The sequence below is a fragment of the Sciurus carolinensis genome, chromosome 1, assembly GCF_902686445.1.
Source record: "Sciurus carolinensis chromosome 1, mSciCar1.2, whole genome shotgun sequence".
Taxonomy (NCBI): Eukaryota; Metazoa; Chordata; class Mammalia; order Rodentia; family Sciuridae; genus Sciurus; species Sciurus carolinensis.
In genome coordinates this window covers 3,117,503-3,132,532 of record NC_062213.1, presented here as the reverse complement: position 1 = coordinate 3,132,532, position 15,030 = coordinate 3,117,503, and the positions used below count along the sequence as shown (strand labels likewise).

The window sequence follows — 15,030 nt, the reverse complement described above, 5'->3', positions numbered from 1 at the left end:
CAGGATCTCCCATTCTTGGTGTGGGAGCAGGAAACCAGGAAGCGAGGCAGAGACCTCAGGTGCTGGATGGCGAGGGTGCTGAGGAGGGAGGGGGACTGGGCAGGGCTCCTGAGGTGGCGGGCGGAGGTCCTTTCTCCCAGCCCTCCGTGCTCTGGGATGAGGACGTTTTATTAACTTATTAGGGAAGATTCATGTGTTTTGCATGGTTGATGAGAATAAAAAGGAACTCCACGCGCATCCTAATTCAGAGGCAGTAGGAGAGGAAGTGGCGGTTTCTCACGGAGTGCCTTGGGGAGGGCTGTTAAACTGACAAACTGTGCCAAGCACATCATAAGACACACAAACGCAGAGGCGGCCCGCAGTGTTTAAGGCTGGCTCATGGATTTCTGGAGATGTGAGCTGGTGCAGAGGGAGGCTGAGACAGCGAGCGCTGCCGTGCCTGGCACACGGCCTGCCCCTCCACACACCTCTCTTCACCGGGCGGGGTTCCCTAGCTGGCTCAGAGAGGGCGTGGCCCTGAGACACCCTGGTTTTGGACTTGGGCCTTGGGCGCCTGAGCTGTTCCATTCCTGTGGTCTTAAGCCTCTGGCGCCTAGTTCCTCCGCCCCAGGACACTATTCCCTGACTGCCCCCCAGCCCTGTGCTGCTGTACCTGCCACCAGGTACTCGGAGGTCTTACCTCTGGGGGCTGGGCATGGATGCCTCCTGGGCCTGCTGTCCCCGCTGGGGCTCGGCGGCCAGGTTCAGCTCCAGGGTGTAGTGCACCTGTGTGAGGAGGGCGAGGAGCAGCTGCGGGTAGGCCTCCCGCACGGCCTTCTTGAACTCTCGTGCGAACTGTAGCTCCAGGAGCGTGTTCATAGCCTGTTGGGACAGGAGGGCCCGAGCTCCAGACCAGTCCCTCCCGCGGCCTGGCCCTCTCTGCGGCTCAGGCACTGCTGGGCTGGCCTCCCCGCTGCTCCACAGCCTCCGCCCTGTCATGCCTGGGCTGCTGCCCTTCGCCTGCAGCCTCCCACCGCGCCCAGGGCTGCCTCCGTCCCACCTTGGACCACACCGTCCGCCCTCTGCACTTGGGATGGTCCGGTGGGTCTGGCCCTGAGGGGGTCCTGCACTCTTTTCTCAGTGCCAAGTCTGCACACAGCAGGGGCCTCATGGGTGAAAGCGGGGCATCAACTTGAAGGCAGCGTCTGAAAACCGCCCCCGGCCCCAAGGCCTGCCTGCCTGCAGGGGCGTGTGGTCCAGAGTTCTGGGTTAGGGGCAGTGCCGAGCAGAGGTGGCAGGGGTGGGGCAGGGGTGGGGTACTCAGGGTGCAGGGTGGCTGCTCTGCTTGGGGCTGGCATTCGCCTAGGGCTGTGAGTGCCAGGATTGGGGTGGGGGTCTCCCCAGCCACCCATGAGCAGGCCGTCACGTCCCCGCGGCATGCAGCTGCTTATCTAGGGCCTGTCTTATAGGGAGGGGCAGCTCTGTGGTCCGCTTTTGGGGCTCTGCCCTGTCTGGAAAGTTCCAGAGTATGGCTGCTATCTTGCCAGAGTCCAGCCAAGGGAGCAGGTGTGGCTGCCTCAGGGAGCGAGTGCCCTGTCCCTGGGGGTGTGCAAGCAGGGTCCGAGAGAGCTGGGGGCTCCTGCAGGAGGCAGCCTCTAAGATGCCTCCAGACTCATGGTCCCCAGAGCCCCAGTGTGGTGGAAGGGCTTCGCGTCCCCACCCTTCCCCTCTGCCTGCGGCCTGCCCCAGGCCCCGCTCCAGGATGGCCTCCACGTGAGCAGTCCTGGTGCACGCAAATGGAATCCCCTTACCAGCCCTGCAGAGGAGACGCTCCTGTTCTGATTCACAGCTAGGGCCAGAGCCCTGGGCAAGAAGTGGGGAGCTGGGCCTGGGGCCCAGGGTCTGTAGGGTTAGCCCCTGGGCTGGGCCGCCCTGCAGGCCCTTTTCCCCCAGGCCAGGGCTGGGCTGCATTTCTGCAGCCGGGATGTGGGGCTCCCCACCACCCTGTGCCCTGACCGGGTACCCTCCTGAAGCCAGGGCCTGGGGTTTCAGACTCACCGCCAGCGAGCGCAGGTAGGTCTTCTCCTTGGGGTTGGGACTGCTGTTGATTGCTCTGGCGGGCAGGGGCCGCTCCTGCAGCCAGGCCAGCAGCATGGCCAGCACCAGGCGGCTCACGGGCTGCTCAGCCCCCAAGGCCCTCCACAGGCGGAAGGCATGGCTGTGGGCAGAGAGGGCTATGAGGGCCCGCGTGCCTGCAGGGAGCCCAGGGTGAAGGTCGAGGGAGCTTCCAGCCTGTGTGGTGTCCTCATGCCCATTTGCAGATGGGGACACTGAAGCTGGAGAGGCGGCTTGCCCTGACCAAGGCCCCATCCAGTTACTGGGAGCTGGGCCTGGCGGGCACTGCCCTTCCCACTGGTCCAAGGGTGTGGCCTGGAGGAGGGTGGGAACGTCAGGCTAGCTGGGGCTGTTCTGAGAGTCCACAACCACGATGGCCTGGTTTCCTGCCCCCTCTCTGAGCCTGGTTGGGTGGAAGAGTCCCAATGGGGCAGGGACTGGGAGTGCACAGTAGCCCCTACCCCAGCATTAAGATAGACCCAAGGTAGGTGGCTCCTGAGGCCCTAGGGAAGCTGCCACAGTTCTGGCTTGCCCTTGATGGTGGCCACAACAGCTCAGAGGACTCCAGAAGGCTCTGAAGCATGGCCGCCACCTGGGTCTTTGATGTCAGAAGAGTCTGGCTCAAGTCCCTGTTCCGCCCTGGCTGACTGTGCGACCTTGGCCACATCCTTGCCCGGTAGGATGTGGGGAGCCTGCAGGAGCACAGGTTTCGGGGAAGGTCAGGGTGTGGTCCTGGCGTGTTTCATTTGGGGTCTGCCATCATGTGCTCAGGGACAGACTGGGGCTGGTGTGAAGGCTGGGCAGGGTCAGCACTAGAGGACATGAAGAGCCCTGGGAAGGGGTGTGAGCACTGAAGATGAGGTCTGAGGTCACCCCGCAGTCCCAGGGCCAGGGAGCCAGGTGAGGCAGGGCCAGCAGAGGAGGTCACCCCACAGTCCCAGGGCCAGGGAGCCAGGATGAGGCAGGGCCAGCAGAGGAGGTCACCCCACAGTCCCAGGGCCAGGGAGCCAGGATGAGGCAGGGCCAGCAGAGGAGGTCACCCCACAGTCCCAGGGCCAGGGAGCCAGGTGAGGCAGGGGCCAGCAGAGGAGGTCACCCCACAGTCCCAGGGCCAGGGAGCCAGGATGAGGCAGGGCCAGCAGAGGAGGTCACCCCACAGTCCCAGGGCCAGGGAGCCAGGTGAGGCAGGGCCAGCAGAGGAGAGCACGCAGGAGTGGCAGGGAGGGGGCAGGTGACCCAGGCGGCTGGGCTCCTGGTAGCTGGGAGAACAAGCAGAGCATGACTGCCACACAAGATCCTGCTGACAGTTCTTGGGAGTGGACAGAGGCCGACCACCGGGCTTGGCAACCTGAGGCTGCTTCTGGCCGCAGGGGAGGGCTTTGCTGCAGCCGCAGGTTTAACTGGAGCCGCCAGTCCAGAGCAGAGACAGACCACCACCAAGCCATCAAAGGACGCAGGGCCCCAACAGGCATTTCTGCTCAGAAGATGTGATCGGCCGAGGGGCACTTGGACGCTTGCCATCAGTCACCAGCAAGTGCAAGTGGAAACCCCACGCGTTACTTCACACCCATGAGGATGGCCCTCGTCCAAGAGATGGAACCTAACAGACGCTGATGAGGATGGGGAGCGCTTGGTACCCTTGCACTGCTGGCGAGAGGGAGGAGCACAGCACCATGGAAACCAGGCAGCGGCTCCGCAGGAAGTTACAGGACTGCCACATGGCCAGCACTCCGCTGCCAGGGCCGTGCCCAGGTGGTTCAGAGGGGACTCGGACCCATACAGCGCCCCCAGGCTCCTGCCAGGAGTGGCTACAGGATCTGCCTTGAATGCAGGTCTGGGGGTCCGTCCCTGGGGTGGGCGGCAGAGCACGCCCCCGTGCATCTGCCTCTGCCCCTGTGTCCCCCGTACAGTGTGGATGCTGCGTGAATATCATACTGCGTTCTTCAGGGATTCAAGAGAGGGTCTGCACACGCTCAGGACAGACGCAGCGTTCCTGGAAGAATACCGTGGGCCTGTGGACGCGGAGCCCAAGGACGCAGGCCAAGGCCAAAGCAGCAGTGTCCACAATGGCCCAAAGGGGAGACCACTAGGTGTCCACTATCACAGATGACCACAGATGGAGCGAAGTTCTGATATGCTTCAGTAGGACGAACCCTGAGGACACAAAGCCCAGGGGGAGTCCAGACCCCAAAGGAGACACATGCGCACCTCTGAAATTCCCAGGGGGCAAATCCACCAAGATGGAGTAGCTCAGAGGCTCCCGGCTGGGGAGAAGGATGGGAGGTGCTTCCTGGAGCGGGCGGAGGTGGTGCCTGGGGAGTCCCTCTTGGATGGCTACGGAGATTCCACTTAGAGCGATGCTATGGAATTAGTAGTGACAGTTGTGCAACCTTGCAAATGTAATTAATGCCACTGAGCTGTACCCTTAAGAGTGGTTAAATGGCAAATTTTTATGTCATATATAATTAGCATGACTAAAATAATTCATGATGTCATATACCAAAACCATTGAATTGTATACTTTAAACAGGCAAATCATTTAGTTTGTGAATTTTATTTGTGGTGTGTGTGTGTGCGCGTATGTGGTGCTGGGGTTGAACCCAGGACTTCGTGCATGTTAGGCAAGCACTCTACCCGAGCTATAGCCATAGCCTATGAGTTACATCTTATTAAATCTGTTTAAAAAAGGAATGGCACAGTGGTGCATGCTTGTAATCCCAATGGCTTGGGAGGCTGAGCCAGGAGGATTGCAAGTTGGAGGACAGCCACAGCAGCTTAGTGAGGCCCTAAGAAACTTGGTGAGACCCTGTTACAAAATAAAAAATAAAAAGGCCTAGGGACATGGCTCCCTAGCTAAGCACCCTTGGGTTCAAGCCCTGGTATTAACCAGGAGGTTCCAGTCATAGTAATGGACACTGCATGACTCGAGTCAGTGCCTCCCTTGCAAACAGCTAAAAAGCCTGGGGGAAGAAAGTCAAGGGTCCTGAAAGCACCAGAGAGAATGGGACTGTGACGTGCCATGAGCGCAAGCTGCGCAGAGTGTTCGAAGACCTCAGGATGTAGGGAGCCGGGAGCCACTGAGGCCCCGAGGATGCGCGGCTGTTCTGGAAAGTCAGGTCCTTCCACAGCCTTATGGGATGAAGGGCAGAGACTGAAGCCCAGAGGTGGATAAGCCCAGCAGGTGGCCTACCACCACTTCCAAGTGATGCTGGACTGGTGGAGGAAGCGTGGGTGAATGTCAACCAGGTACGAATTGCCTGGGGCTTCAGGGGATCTCGAGTCCCCTGAAAGGTTAAAGGTGATCTTCAGCTGTAATGTCCTTAGGTGAATTATTCCTAGAACTCTTTTCCCCAAAAGAACGTCTAAGTCTGCCATCAAATAATCAGACCCAGGAGGAAGCAAGACTCCAAGGGTGACATACAGCAAGGATAGGTAAGACTGTTATGTTTTGGATATGGGATGTCCCCCCACCTTCCTATGATCAATACAGGAATATTTGGAGGTGACGTGATCGACTGTGTGAGCTGTAACCTAATCAGTCCTTCCTAGTTTGAATGGACTAGCTGGGTAGTAACTGTAGGCAGGTGGGGCATGGTTAGAGGAGGTCAATAACAGGGGAAAGTCCTGGAAGCAGGCCTCTTCCCTGTAGTCTTGTACCCTCCTGTGTCTCCTTCCTAGTCACCATGAGTGGAACAGAGCTCCTCCACCTCTCCCTTCCATCATGTTCTGCCTCACCTTGGGCTCAAAGCAATGGACTTGACCAACATGGACCAAATCTCTGGAACGATGAGCAAAAATAGACTTATCCTCCTCTAAGTAGTTCTTGTCAGGTATTTTGGTCACAATGACAAAAAGCTGACTAACACAGAAATTGGTACCAGGAGGTAGAGCTGTTGACTAACAAACCATCTGGTTCAGAAGCCTTTGGAAAAAGTTTGCTGGAAGAGCTAGGAAAAGTCTGGAGATGCAGGCTATAGAAGCCTCAGAATGTTGTAAGCAGAGCTTTATGGGCAATTCTCATGAGGACTCTGGTGAGAGCTCAGGATACCCAAATGCTGAGAGGAATGCAGAGAGACTACATGCTCATAAGATTTCAGAGCAGAAACATAATTCTATTGAGAACTGGACTAGAAGTCACCCATGTTATAGTCAGGCCAAGAATTTGGCTACATTTGTCCATGCCGTGGGTGAGGATGAATTTAAAGTTGGCAAGCTAATTTATCTGAAGGAGGAAATTTCAAGGTTACACAGCATTCAGGTGGTGGCACTGGGGTTGCTGGCAGGTTTTAGTCAGGTTTGCTGTGAGAATAAGGAGCAGAAAGTAGAACTGAAGGACTTTAAACACTTGTAGTTTGCCCAGAAAACTGGGGCCCAGGAAGGAATGGTTGCTAAGGAGATTAGAACCACTAAAGAGATGCTAAGTACTTTGTACAGAGACAATAAGATAGTTTGAGGGCATCTCAGAAATTTGCAAGATCATACTCATTACAGACTCAAGGATGTAAAAGGGCTAATTCCTTGAGAAGAGATTGTGGGGCACTCTGCTCGCACAGGGAGGCCTAGGAGGTTGTTTCACCATGCTCAGTCACCCAGACACTGAGACCACTGTAGATCTGATCCCATAGGTCCAGTTGCTGCTTGAGCTGGCAGCAGACCTTGGCATCATCCACGTGGTGCTGGTTCTTCAGGAAAGCAGGATCCTAGAGTTAGAGGGTCATAAAGACTTCCACTGAGATTTCAAAGGCAGGCATGGGAAGCCAGGCAAAGTGTGGCAGGGTCAGAGTTCTTGCAGGCTGCCCCTGAAAGGTGATGCATGAAGCTGTGGAGGTGAAGCTGAGACTAGAATGGATACCCCCAAATTAAGAGATGCCAGTAATATGGAATGTCTGCTGAGTTAAAATTGCTGGCTGCAGAGTGAGCCAAGCTAAAAGAGAGGCCAAAGGACTGGGGCTAACCAAGCCCTTTGGAAATCATATTTCACCACCATAAACCCCAGAGGCTGGAAGTGGAGCTACAGAAAATGTTTGCCTGGCTGGGTTAAGGTATTGCTTTGGCCCCATCCTTTTTTTCTATGTCTCTATTCCTCCCTTTTGAAGTGGGAATGTTTACTCTGTGCCATTATATATTGGATGTAACTTGATTTTGATTTTTCACAGGGGCTCACAGCCAAGAGTTGCTTTGAGTCTCAGGGGAGACTTTGGAATTGGACTTTTGGGCAGTGCTGGAACTAGTAAGACTATATAGGAACATTTGGAGAGGGACTAAATGCATTTTGCATTGTGCGGCAGACAAGAGCTTTTGGGGGCCAGGGTGGGATATAATGGTTTGGATATGAGGCACCCTCCCAAACTCCTGTGTTAATGCAGGAATACTCAGAAGAGAATGATTGAATTGTGAGAGTGGTAATCTGATCAGTTCATCCTAGTTTAAATGGGCTAATTGGACGGAAACTGTAGATAGGTAGGGTACAGCTGGAGGAGGTGGGTCACTGGGGGTGTGCCTTGAATGGTTCATCTTTCTTTTGCCTTTTTCTGTTTCATGGTCACAACAAACAAAGCAGCTACCCTCCATCACATCCTTCCATCATGATGTCCCTTCCTGTCTCACTTTGGGCCCAGAGCAATGGACTCTTGGGCAAGCATGGACTCAACCTCTGAAACCATAAGCCAAAATAAATGTTTCCTCCTTTTTCTTGGGTATTTTGGTCACAGTGACAAAAAGTTGAATAACAAAAGATGACCATACAATAACTAAGAGGCTAGACTGATCAGCGGTGGACTATAAAGCAAGTATTCACTATGAAACAAAAAGAGCAGCTTAAGTACATCTTCAGGGAACAGGAACCTGTAAGGCAGATTATGAGCAAATTAGAGAAAGAACCAAATTGAAATCTTAGAATTAAAAAACACCAGGTCTGAAGTTCTAAGTTCAATGAAAAAGTTTAACATAGGGTTAGATATGGATTAAAGAGAACTTGTGAACAAACCAAGCAATAACAAACAATCCCCTCAAACCAGAAGAAAGCAAAATAAAGAGTACTGTATAAAGACTAAGACACACGGTGCATCAAAGAGCAAGTAAGATCCGGCTTTTCAAGAGCCACAATGGAGGGAACAGAAGGACGTGACCTTGTTAGGTTGGAAGAAAGTCATGCAGTCCCCTAGGGATGCACTCTAAGACCCTCAGTGGATGCCTAAGACTGCAAGCAGTACTGAATCATACGGAGACTATGTTTTTTTCTCACACTATCTACATACCTATCATAAAGATTAATTTATAAATTAGGCACAATAATTAATAAAATAGAGCAATTTTATTAACATACTGTTATGTAAATATGATGTCTTTCTATCTAAAAATAGCTTTCTGCAACCTGTGAGAGGTACAATACGTCCACACTGAGCCAAGGAGAAATGAATGGAGGGGCATCAAGACATAGTGCTAGGCTACTGCATGCACGAGAGTCACCTGAACATGGCACTGGAATCCATAACAGGTTCACCTGAACATGGCACTATAATCCATAACGGTGGTTGTCTGAACACAGCCTGTAATCTAGTAACAGTCACTGCAATAATCAAGATGGCAGCAGAGTGACTTCTGGGCAGATAGTGTGTACAGCGTGGGTACTCTGGACACAGGGATGGCTCACGTTCTGGCCCGTGAGACAGTGTGAGACTTCATCACACCACATAGAACTGTTCCTGATTTAAATCTTATGATTGTTTATCTCTGGAACATTCCAATTAATATTTTTGGACGGTGTTGGACCATGGTAACTGGAGCCATGGGTAAGGGGAGACTATTATAACTGCCAACCTGGAATTCTGCACCTAGCAATAACGTCCTTTAGGACTGAGGGAAAAATAAGGACATTTTCAGACAAAAGCTGAGAGTACTTGCTAGTGACAGACCCAAACTAAAGGACGTGCCTCAGGCTGGAGACAGATGGCTTGAGTTCCAATGAGGAGCGAAGAGTGAAGAAAGAAGTAAAATGTCGGCAGCTCTGAGTGAATATCGATGTGTGAGACTTCCAACAACATGGCATTAAAATAAACAGCGAAGGCATTACATTGGAGTGTCTCAATTCATTTGGGGATTTTGGAAGTTCTGTTTCTTCGTATGGAAAGAGAGAAAAGATGGTAAATTTCATACCAAACATTGACAGTTATGTTACATGTAAATAGAATAAGCACTGCAATTACAGACAAAGATTGGCTACAAATACTGTTTACAAAAAGATGGGTCTCATACTGAAGAATAAAGTAAAAGCATGAGAAAAAGCATGTCATCAATACTGACAAAAAGACACTGGAGTGGCTAGATTAGTGTTAGAATAAGCTCATTACTAGACAACGTGGGCTCTAAAATACTATGTTAATATCAGGCAGGTGGAAAAGTCTCCAAAGAATGCCAACATGACACCTTTTATATGAAAGCAAAAAATAAATTCATATGAAATTAGAAAAAAAATAAAATCCTTTGAGGAATATTTATGCAATAAAACTCTGCAAAGGAAAGGTGAACCTTAAAGGGGTGAGCAGGGGCTGGAATCCAGTGGTGGAGATGTCCCTGTCTTTAAAAGTAGGATGTGACCCAGACCCTAAGTTTTCATGTGACCGACGGGTTCATTCATCCACATAGGTCCTTACTAGATTGTCATAATCACTAATCTAAGTAAGCAGCTAAGTTAGAATTACTAACTAAGTAAATACCTAAGTAATAATAAAGAACTTAGTTATTAACAACTAGGTAACTTGGTAAATAACTCAATTACTGTCTATGCAGAGACCAATGATCATGGTGTGTTCCAGATGAAGGGTGATGTTTAATCTGGTTTTGTGCAATTGCAATGGAGCTGTAATCAAATAAAAACAGCAGCTGAAGAGGAAGAGAGAGGAGGGAAGTTTGGCAACTGATTCTAAGAGTTCCCTAGAAATGCAAAAGGCAGAGAGTGGCCAGGGCAATTCTGAGGCAGATGGGGTGGAAGGTGAGGACATCTGCATTGTAGAAGACCTGGTGCTTATTCCTGTGACCGACTACCAAGTTGTGGGAATGAACCCTGGCCTGGGCACAGACAAGGGGACCCCTGTGAGAGTGCAGAGGGACCAGGAGCGTCTTGGCCTCAGGCACTTGACTCCTGAGGAACGGTGAGGACGGAGCTTCTGAGGACCCAGGGGAGCTGGGAGCCCTACCTCCCATCTATTAAGGTGGGAAGCAAGTGGAGCTGGATGGTCTGAATGTGTCCTCCTGGAGGTGGAAATGGAGGGCTCACCCAGATGCCTGTGTGCAGTGACTGCCATCACTGGCATTCAGGATGGAAGCCACACAGCAGGAGAGATGAATGAACTCAACATGGATAACGCTGGAGGAGAACAGCAAGCTGAGAAGGAGAACATGGGGAGTATACTTTATGCAACCCTGGGACACATCCCACCATGATGTCCCATACATAAAGACTTTCCAGGTTGGGTCCAATGGAGGTCTCCACAGGGAGCCAGCCCACGTGTGGTTTAAGGGTGACTAAGCAGTGAGCAAGCACACTAGTGGCCTGGGGGAGGGACAGTGAGGATCCTCTGTGTGTCACTCAGCATGATGTAGGGAGGAGGGGCTCCCCTGACTGTCTGAACCACAAAACCCATTTTGGCGTCCAAATTCATACCACCCATGTGGCCCCCAAAACCTCAAGCAGAGACTTACACTTAAAGTGGTCTCAACTTGACGGTGCCCAGGCAACAGGCAGAAGCCGATACAGATGTAGTTGTAAGTCACCCTGACGAGACACACTCTGATTTCATAGATGTGAACGTGTGAAAAATGTGCTTAGAATTGAGAAATAAGACAGAGATTCCAATTCAAGTAAAATGGAACTATGAACTTCAGGGTGACTGAAGACACACTGTTGCCTGTGTCTCTGCCTCCCAAAGTCTCCTTGAAAAACAAGAAGGCAAAAGTAAAGCCATACAGAGACTATGACCCCAGTGTAGATGCAGAGAGTGCCCAAACTTCAACGTCCCTGTAAGTAAGAGAGGAGAATGCTAGTCCAGTGTGCAAACTCAGCCTGTCCCATCCCTCCACCCCAAGGCTGTGTGGCAAAGGTGGACAGAGAGCAATGATGGGAAAGAGAAGACAGCAAGCAACAGGGGTTGAGGTTGAGCTAGATCACCTTTAGAAGACTAATCTACCCTAAGTGGATTAATACTAAAAAAAAAAAAAAAAAAAAGTGTCCCAGGAACTCAAAGCACCAGCCGCAGGAAGGAACTTAACAGTATACCCAGTCTGAAGGCCAGTCTTCAATATCACAGTTTTGAGGAGAAAAAGGCAAAAACAAACAGAAAAACCAAAACAACCCAAACCAAGAATCAAAACCAGGAGAAATATCCTTTGGAAACCAGGTGGTGGAAAGGAAATCAGGAAGAGGGAGGAATGCAGGGTCTTGCAGAGAAAAGGGAACCCCAAAACCGAAGCACACATAACCCCTTTGCAAACCACAACACGTCTATTAAATCATCTGGCCTTTGCTATACTGACAGAAGAGGGTGCCATTGACTTGAAATACTATAAAACACTCCACTAGCACAAGCGTAAATGGGAACAAAATGAGCAAATCTGCAGAGCTATTGCAAAACCAAAAATCAACACTTATAAAATGAAGAAATTCCCCCTGAAGAACAATTATGATACAAAAGAATCCCTGAAGACACTCATTCCAAATGTAGTTAAATATGCTCAAACAAGCATTTAAATAGATCAAAAACCACCTTGAATCATAAATTCAAAGAAGGACAAAAAACTTCAATTAGAACTGAAAAGAGCATTGATTGAATTCAGTAAAGAAATGGAAGAAATTGAAAAAATTATCTCAGAATAAAAAAAAATGGTGTTCATGAGAGATAAGACTCAAAAGAAATTTAATAAGAGACATTTAGGAAAGGCAGAATAGCAACTAAGACGATGACCGTGAATTTATGGAAGAAGTAAAAGGGGCAGAGAGACAGTGGTAGAACTCTAACACAGGAAGGAGTAGCATTTGTGTTGCGTGAGTCCCTGAGGAAGAGCAGCAACAGTGGGTAGAGCTACATTGAAAGTCATAAGCATGAAAACTTTCCAGAAATAACAGCAACAACACAGAATTCTGAATTACAGAGTCCAAGGATGCTCTAGGTACCTGGGAAAATTAGCCCAGAATGATTAACAGACATTTACTCACAAAATAATTAGATTTCAAAAGATAAAGAAAAAATCCTTCAGGTCTCCAGGCCAAAAGATCAAATAACTTAGGAAGGCAAAAAATTGTCATCAGACTTTTAAAAAAACAATGTGAGGCAGCAACACAATAGTACTTAAAATACTAGCTGATGGCAAGGGTGAGCCAATGGTCTTATACCCAGTCAATCTGCCCTTCAAAGCACAACTTTCAGCATAGGAGGACATGGAAAGCTCTGAAGTCAGGTGCCTTTCTTGAGGAATCTATCGAGGAATGAACTTTGCCAAATTATAAGATGACCAGAAAACATCAGCATAGGGATACGTGTGAGTGTGGTGTACACACACTGAAGATGAACGTTGAGGGGGGTGGGCAAACTGGGTGCAAATGCTACACACTTTGATGAAGAGCAAATGATAAAAAGGGAAGCAGAGGGAGGTACAAAGAGAAAAATGGAATAATATCACTGATAGTTGTATAGAAACTGGGTGGGAGTTAATGCATGTCAAATAAAGATGAATAAGTCAGATATTAAAAGGTCAAATAATAAAATAGGGAACTTGGGGCATTAAAATAGGTTAGGAGGGCTGGAGTGTAGCTCAGTGGTGGAATGCACGTTTAGCATGCATGAGGTCTTGGGTTCAGTCCCAGCACGCACACACACAAAAGAATAAAAATAAAATAATAGTTAGGCACACAAAAGTAACAACTGGAATGAAATTACAACACTTCCTAAACTAAAACAAGAATACACATCTCATAAAAAATCAATATATCAAATAAAACACAACTACAAAATGTTATGACACACTGATCAACCATATCAATGAATATCACCCATTAAAAAAGATTTTCAGTTTGGGTCACAATACCAAACCACATGCTGTATATATAAGATGCATACCTAAAACTAAGGAATTCTGAAAGGGCTAAATAAAGGGTGGGCAAAGGTATACCAGGCAAGAGGAATAGAAATGAAAGCTGGGGTAGTGATCCTGATAGCAGACAGAGTGGAATCCGAGTCCCCAAAGCACTTGACAGGATAGAGCAGAGCACCTTTACTGTTAAGGGTCACGATTCATAATTAGGATATAACACTTATGAACATGCATGCACCAAATAACACAGCAAGGTCAGTAACTTGAGGAGCTGGAAGGACGCAGAAACACACGAATATTCCTTTAGTCAGCCTTCAACACACTCTCAGCCCAGGCAGATCCAGTGGGCAGAAAGGAGGCAGGATGTGGAGGATGTAGACAACATGATCAACAGGATTAGCCTGTGGATGCATAGCCGACCCTACCCCAGGGGACAGAAAATGCACTTTCTTTTTGAGGACCACGGAACACTCACAAAAGCAGTTTATAGGATCAGTAAACTCTATGAGGTAGAAGAATTACAGATAACTCTGATCACAGTGCAATAAAGCTGGAGGTTACTGACAAAAAACTAAAAGGTGCTTCCACACGGGTATCAGCAATCTTCCTAGAAAGCACTGTTGGGTGCTGGGAGCTTGTGACCTCTCCTCTGCTGGCTCCTGCATGTCCAGTGAAGAGGGAAGCGAGGTGAGCTGCTCAGGGGAAGGAGTTGGGTGTGTGCAGGGAGGGAGGTAATGCTGGATATAGTGGAACTCCATCAGGGACCAAGGTGAGGCCAGGGGAGGGGCTGTGAGGAGGTGGGCACTGTGGTGGTTACAGGTTCTGGAAGGCGGAGGCTTGTTGGTACCCAAGGGCGGAGCTGTAAAGCTGGGAGATGTTGGGGTGAGGGGAAGAGTCTTCAACTTGGAGATGACCAAGTTGAGGCCAGGATCATGGGAGTGGTAGCTGAGGGAGGATGAGGGCAGTATTGCCAGGACAGAGGAGACCCAGGAAGAAGTTGGGAGGGAAGAGTAGAACCCCACAGTCATGGCAGGAGTCTCATGAGAAGGTGTCCCTGACCAGGAGCTATACACTGATCGTGGCCCAGGGCAGGCGTGTGGTGGATGGGTAGCGGGTGGTATGGACTGAGGATATGGGACTCAGAACTGGGACTTCAGGAGGAGGGGCCATGCAACAAGGACCCTAGCCCCCTCCAGACCCAGGGGTCACGCACTGTGGGAGAGAAGCCAGCCCTGCTTCAGAGGGCTGTGGTGGCTGCCGGGGGTCTTGGAAAAGCAGGAAGAGAATGTCTGAAGATGAAGGTGAGACAGAGGGGTCTTTGCTAGTGGACAGCGAGGTTTGGGGTTTTCCCAGGAGCACACGGGGTCTTGGATACTCTCTCCACCAGGCGAAGGGCGGCGAGGCTGGGCAGGGTGTTTGGTAGGAATGTGGACAGGTGGTGAGCAGAGCTTTCCGTGTCCAACCCAGGAGGGCCAGTGCTCCCTCCCATGCCTACCCCGTGGGCTCCCTGGGGGTTGTGAGGGCACAGACAGGAGGGCACAGGCAGGACCCCTGCTGCAGGCAGTGGGGTGGCGAGGTGGGGTGGCCAGGCACCTGTCCAAGGGCATGGAGAAGTCCAGGAAGGCGGCCACCAGCTCCGGGGTGTGGTTCCGGGCCAGCAGGGTGATGGCGTGCAGGGCGTTTTCTTTGGCTTGGGGGATGCGGACAGAACAGAGGCGCAGGTGGATGCCCCGGCCCATGTTGGCGACCTGTGGGGAGGGAGAGGTCACACGGGGAGCCCTGCCTGGGAACCTGAGAGGAGGCACAGCCGTCCCTGGGGCAACTGGTCTTAAGGGAGACAGCCCACTCCCT

At 50.7% G+C, this 15,030-nt stretch overlaps 1 protein-coding gene across 1 annotated transcript in view; it reads right to left on the bottom strand.

Moving 5' to 3' along the window:
• Positions 1–15,030, bottom strand: part of LOC124959439 (maestro heat-like repeat family member 5) — a 68,639-nt gene that overhangs the window by 10,793 nt on the left and 42,816 nt on the right. The window contains exons 20-22 of the mRNA XM_047517900.1: positions 14,773–14,927; positions 2,038–2,197; positions 680–861 (exon numbers count right to left, since the gene is read on the bottom strand). Of these exons, the coding sequence (XP_047373856.1) occupies positions 680–861; positions 2,038–2,197; positions 14,773–14,927 (497 nt within the window). The remainder of the gene's footprint in view (positions 1–679; positions 862–2,037; positions 2,198–14,772; positions 14,928–15,030) is intronic.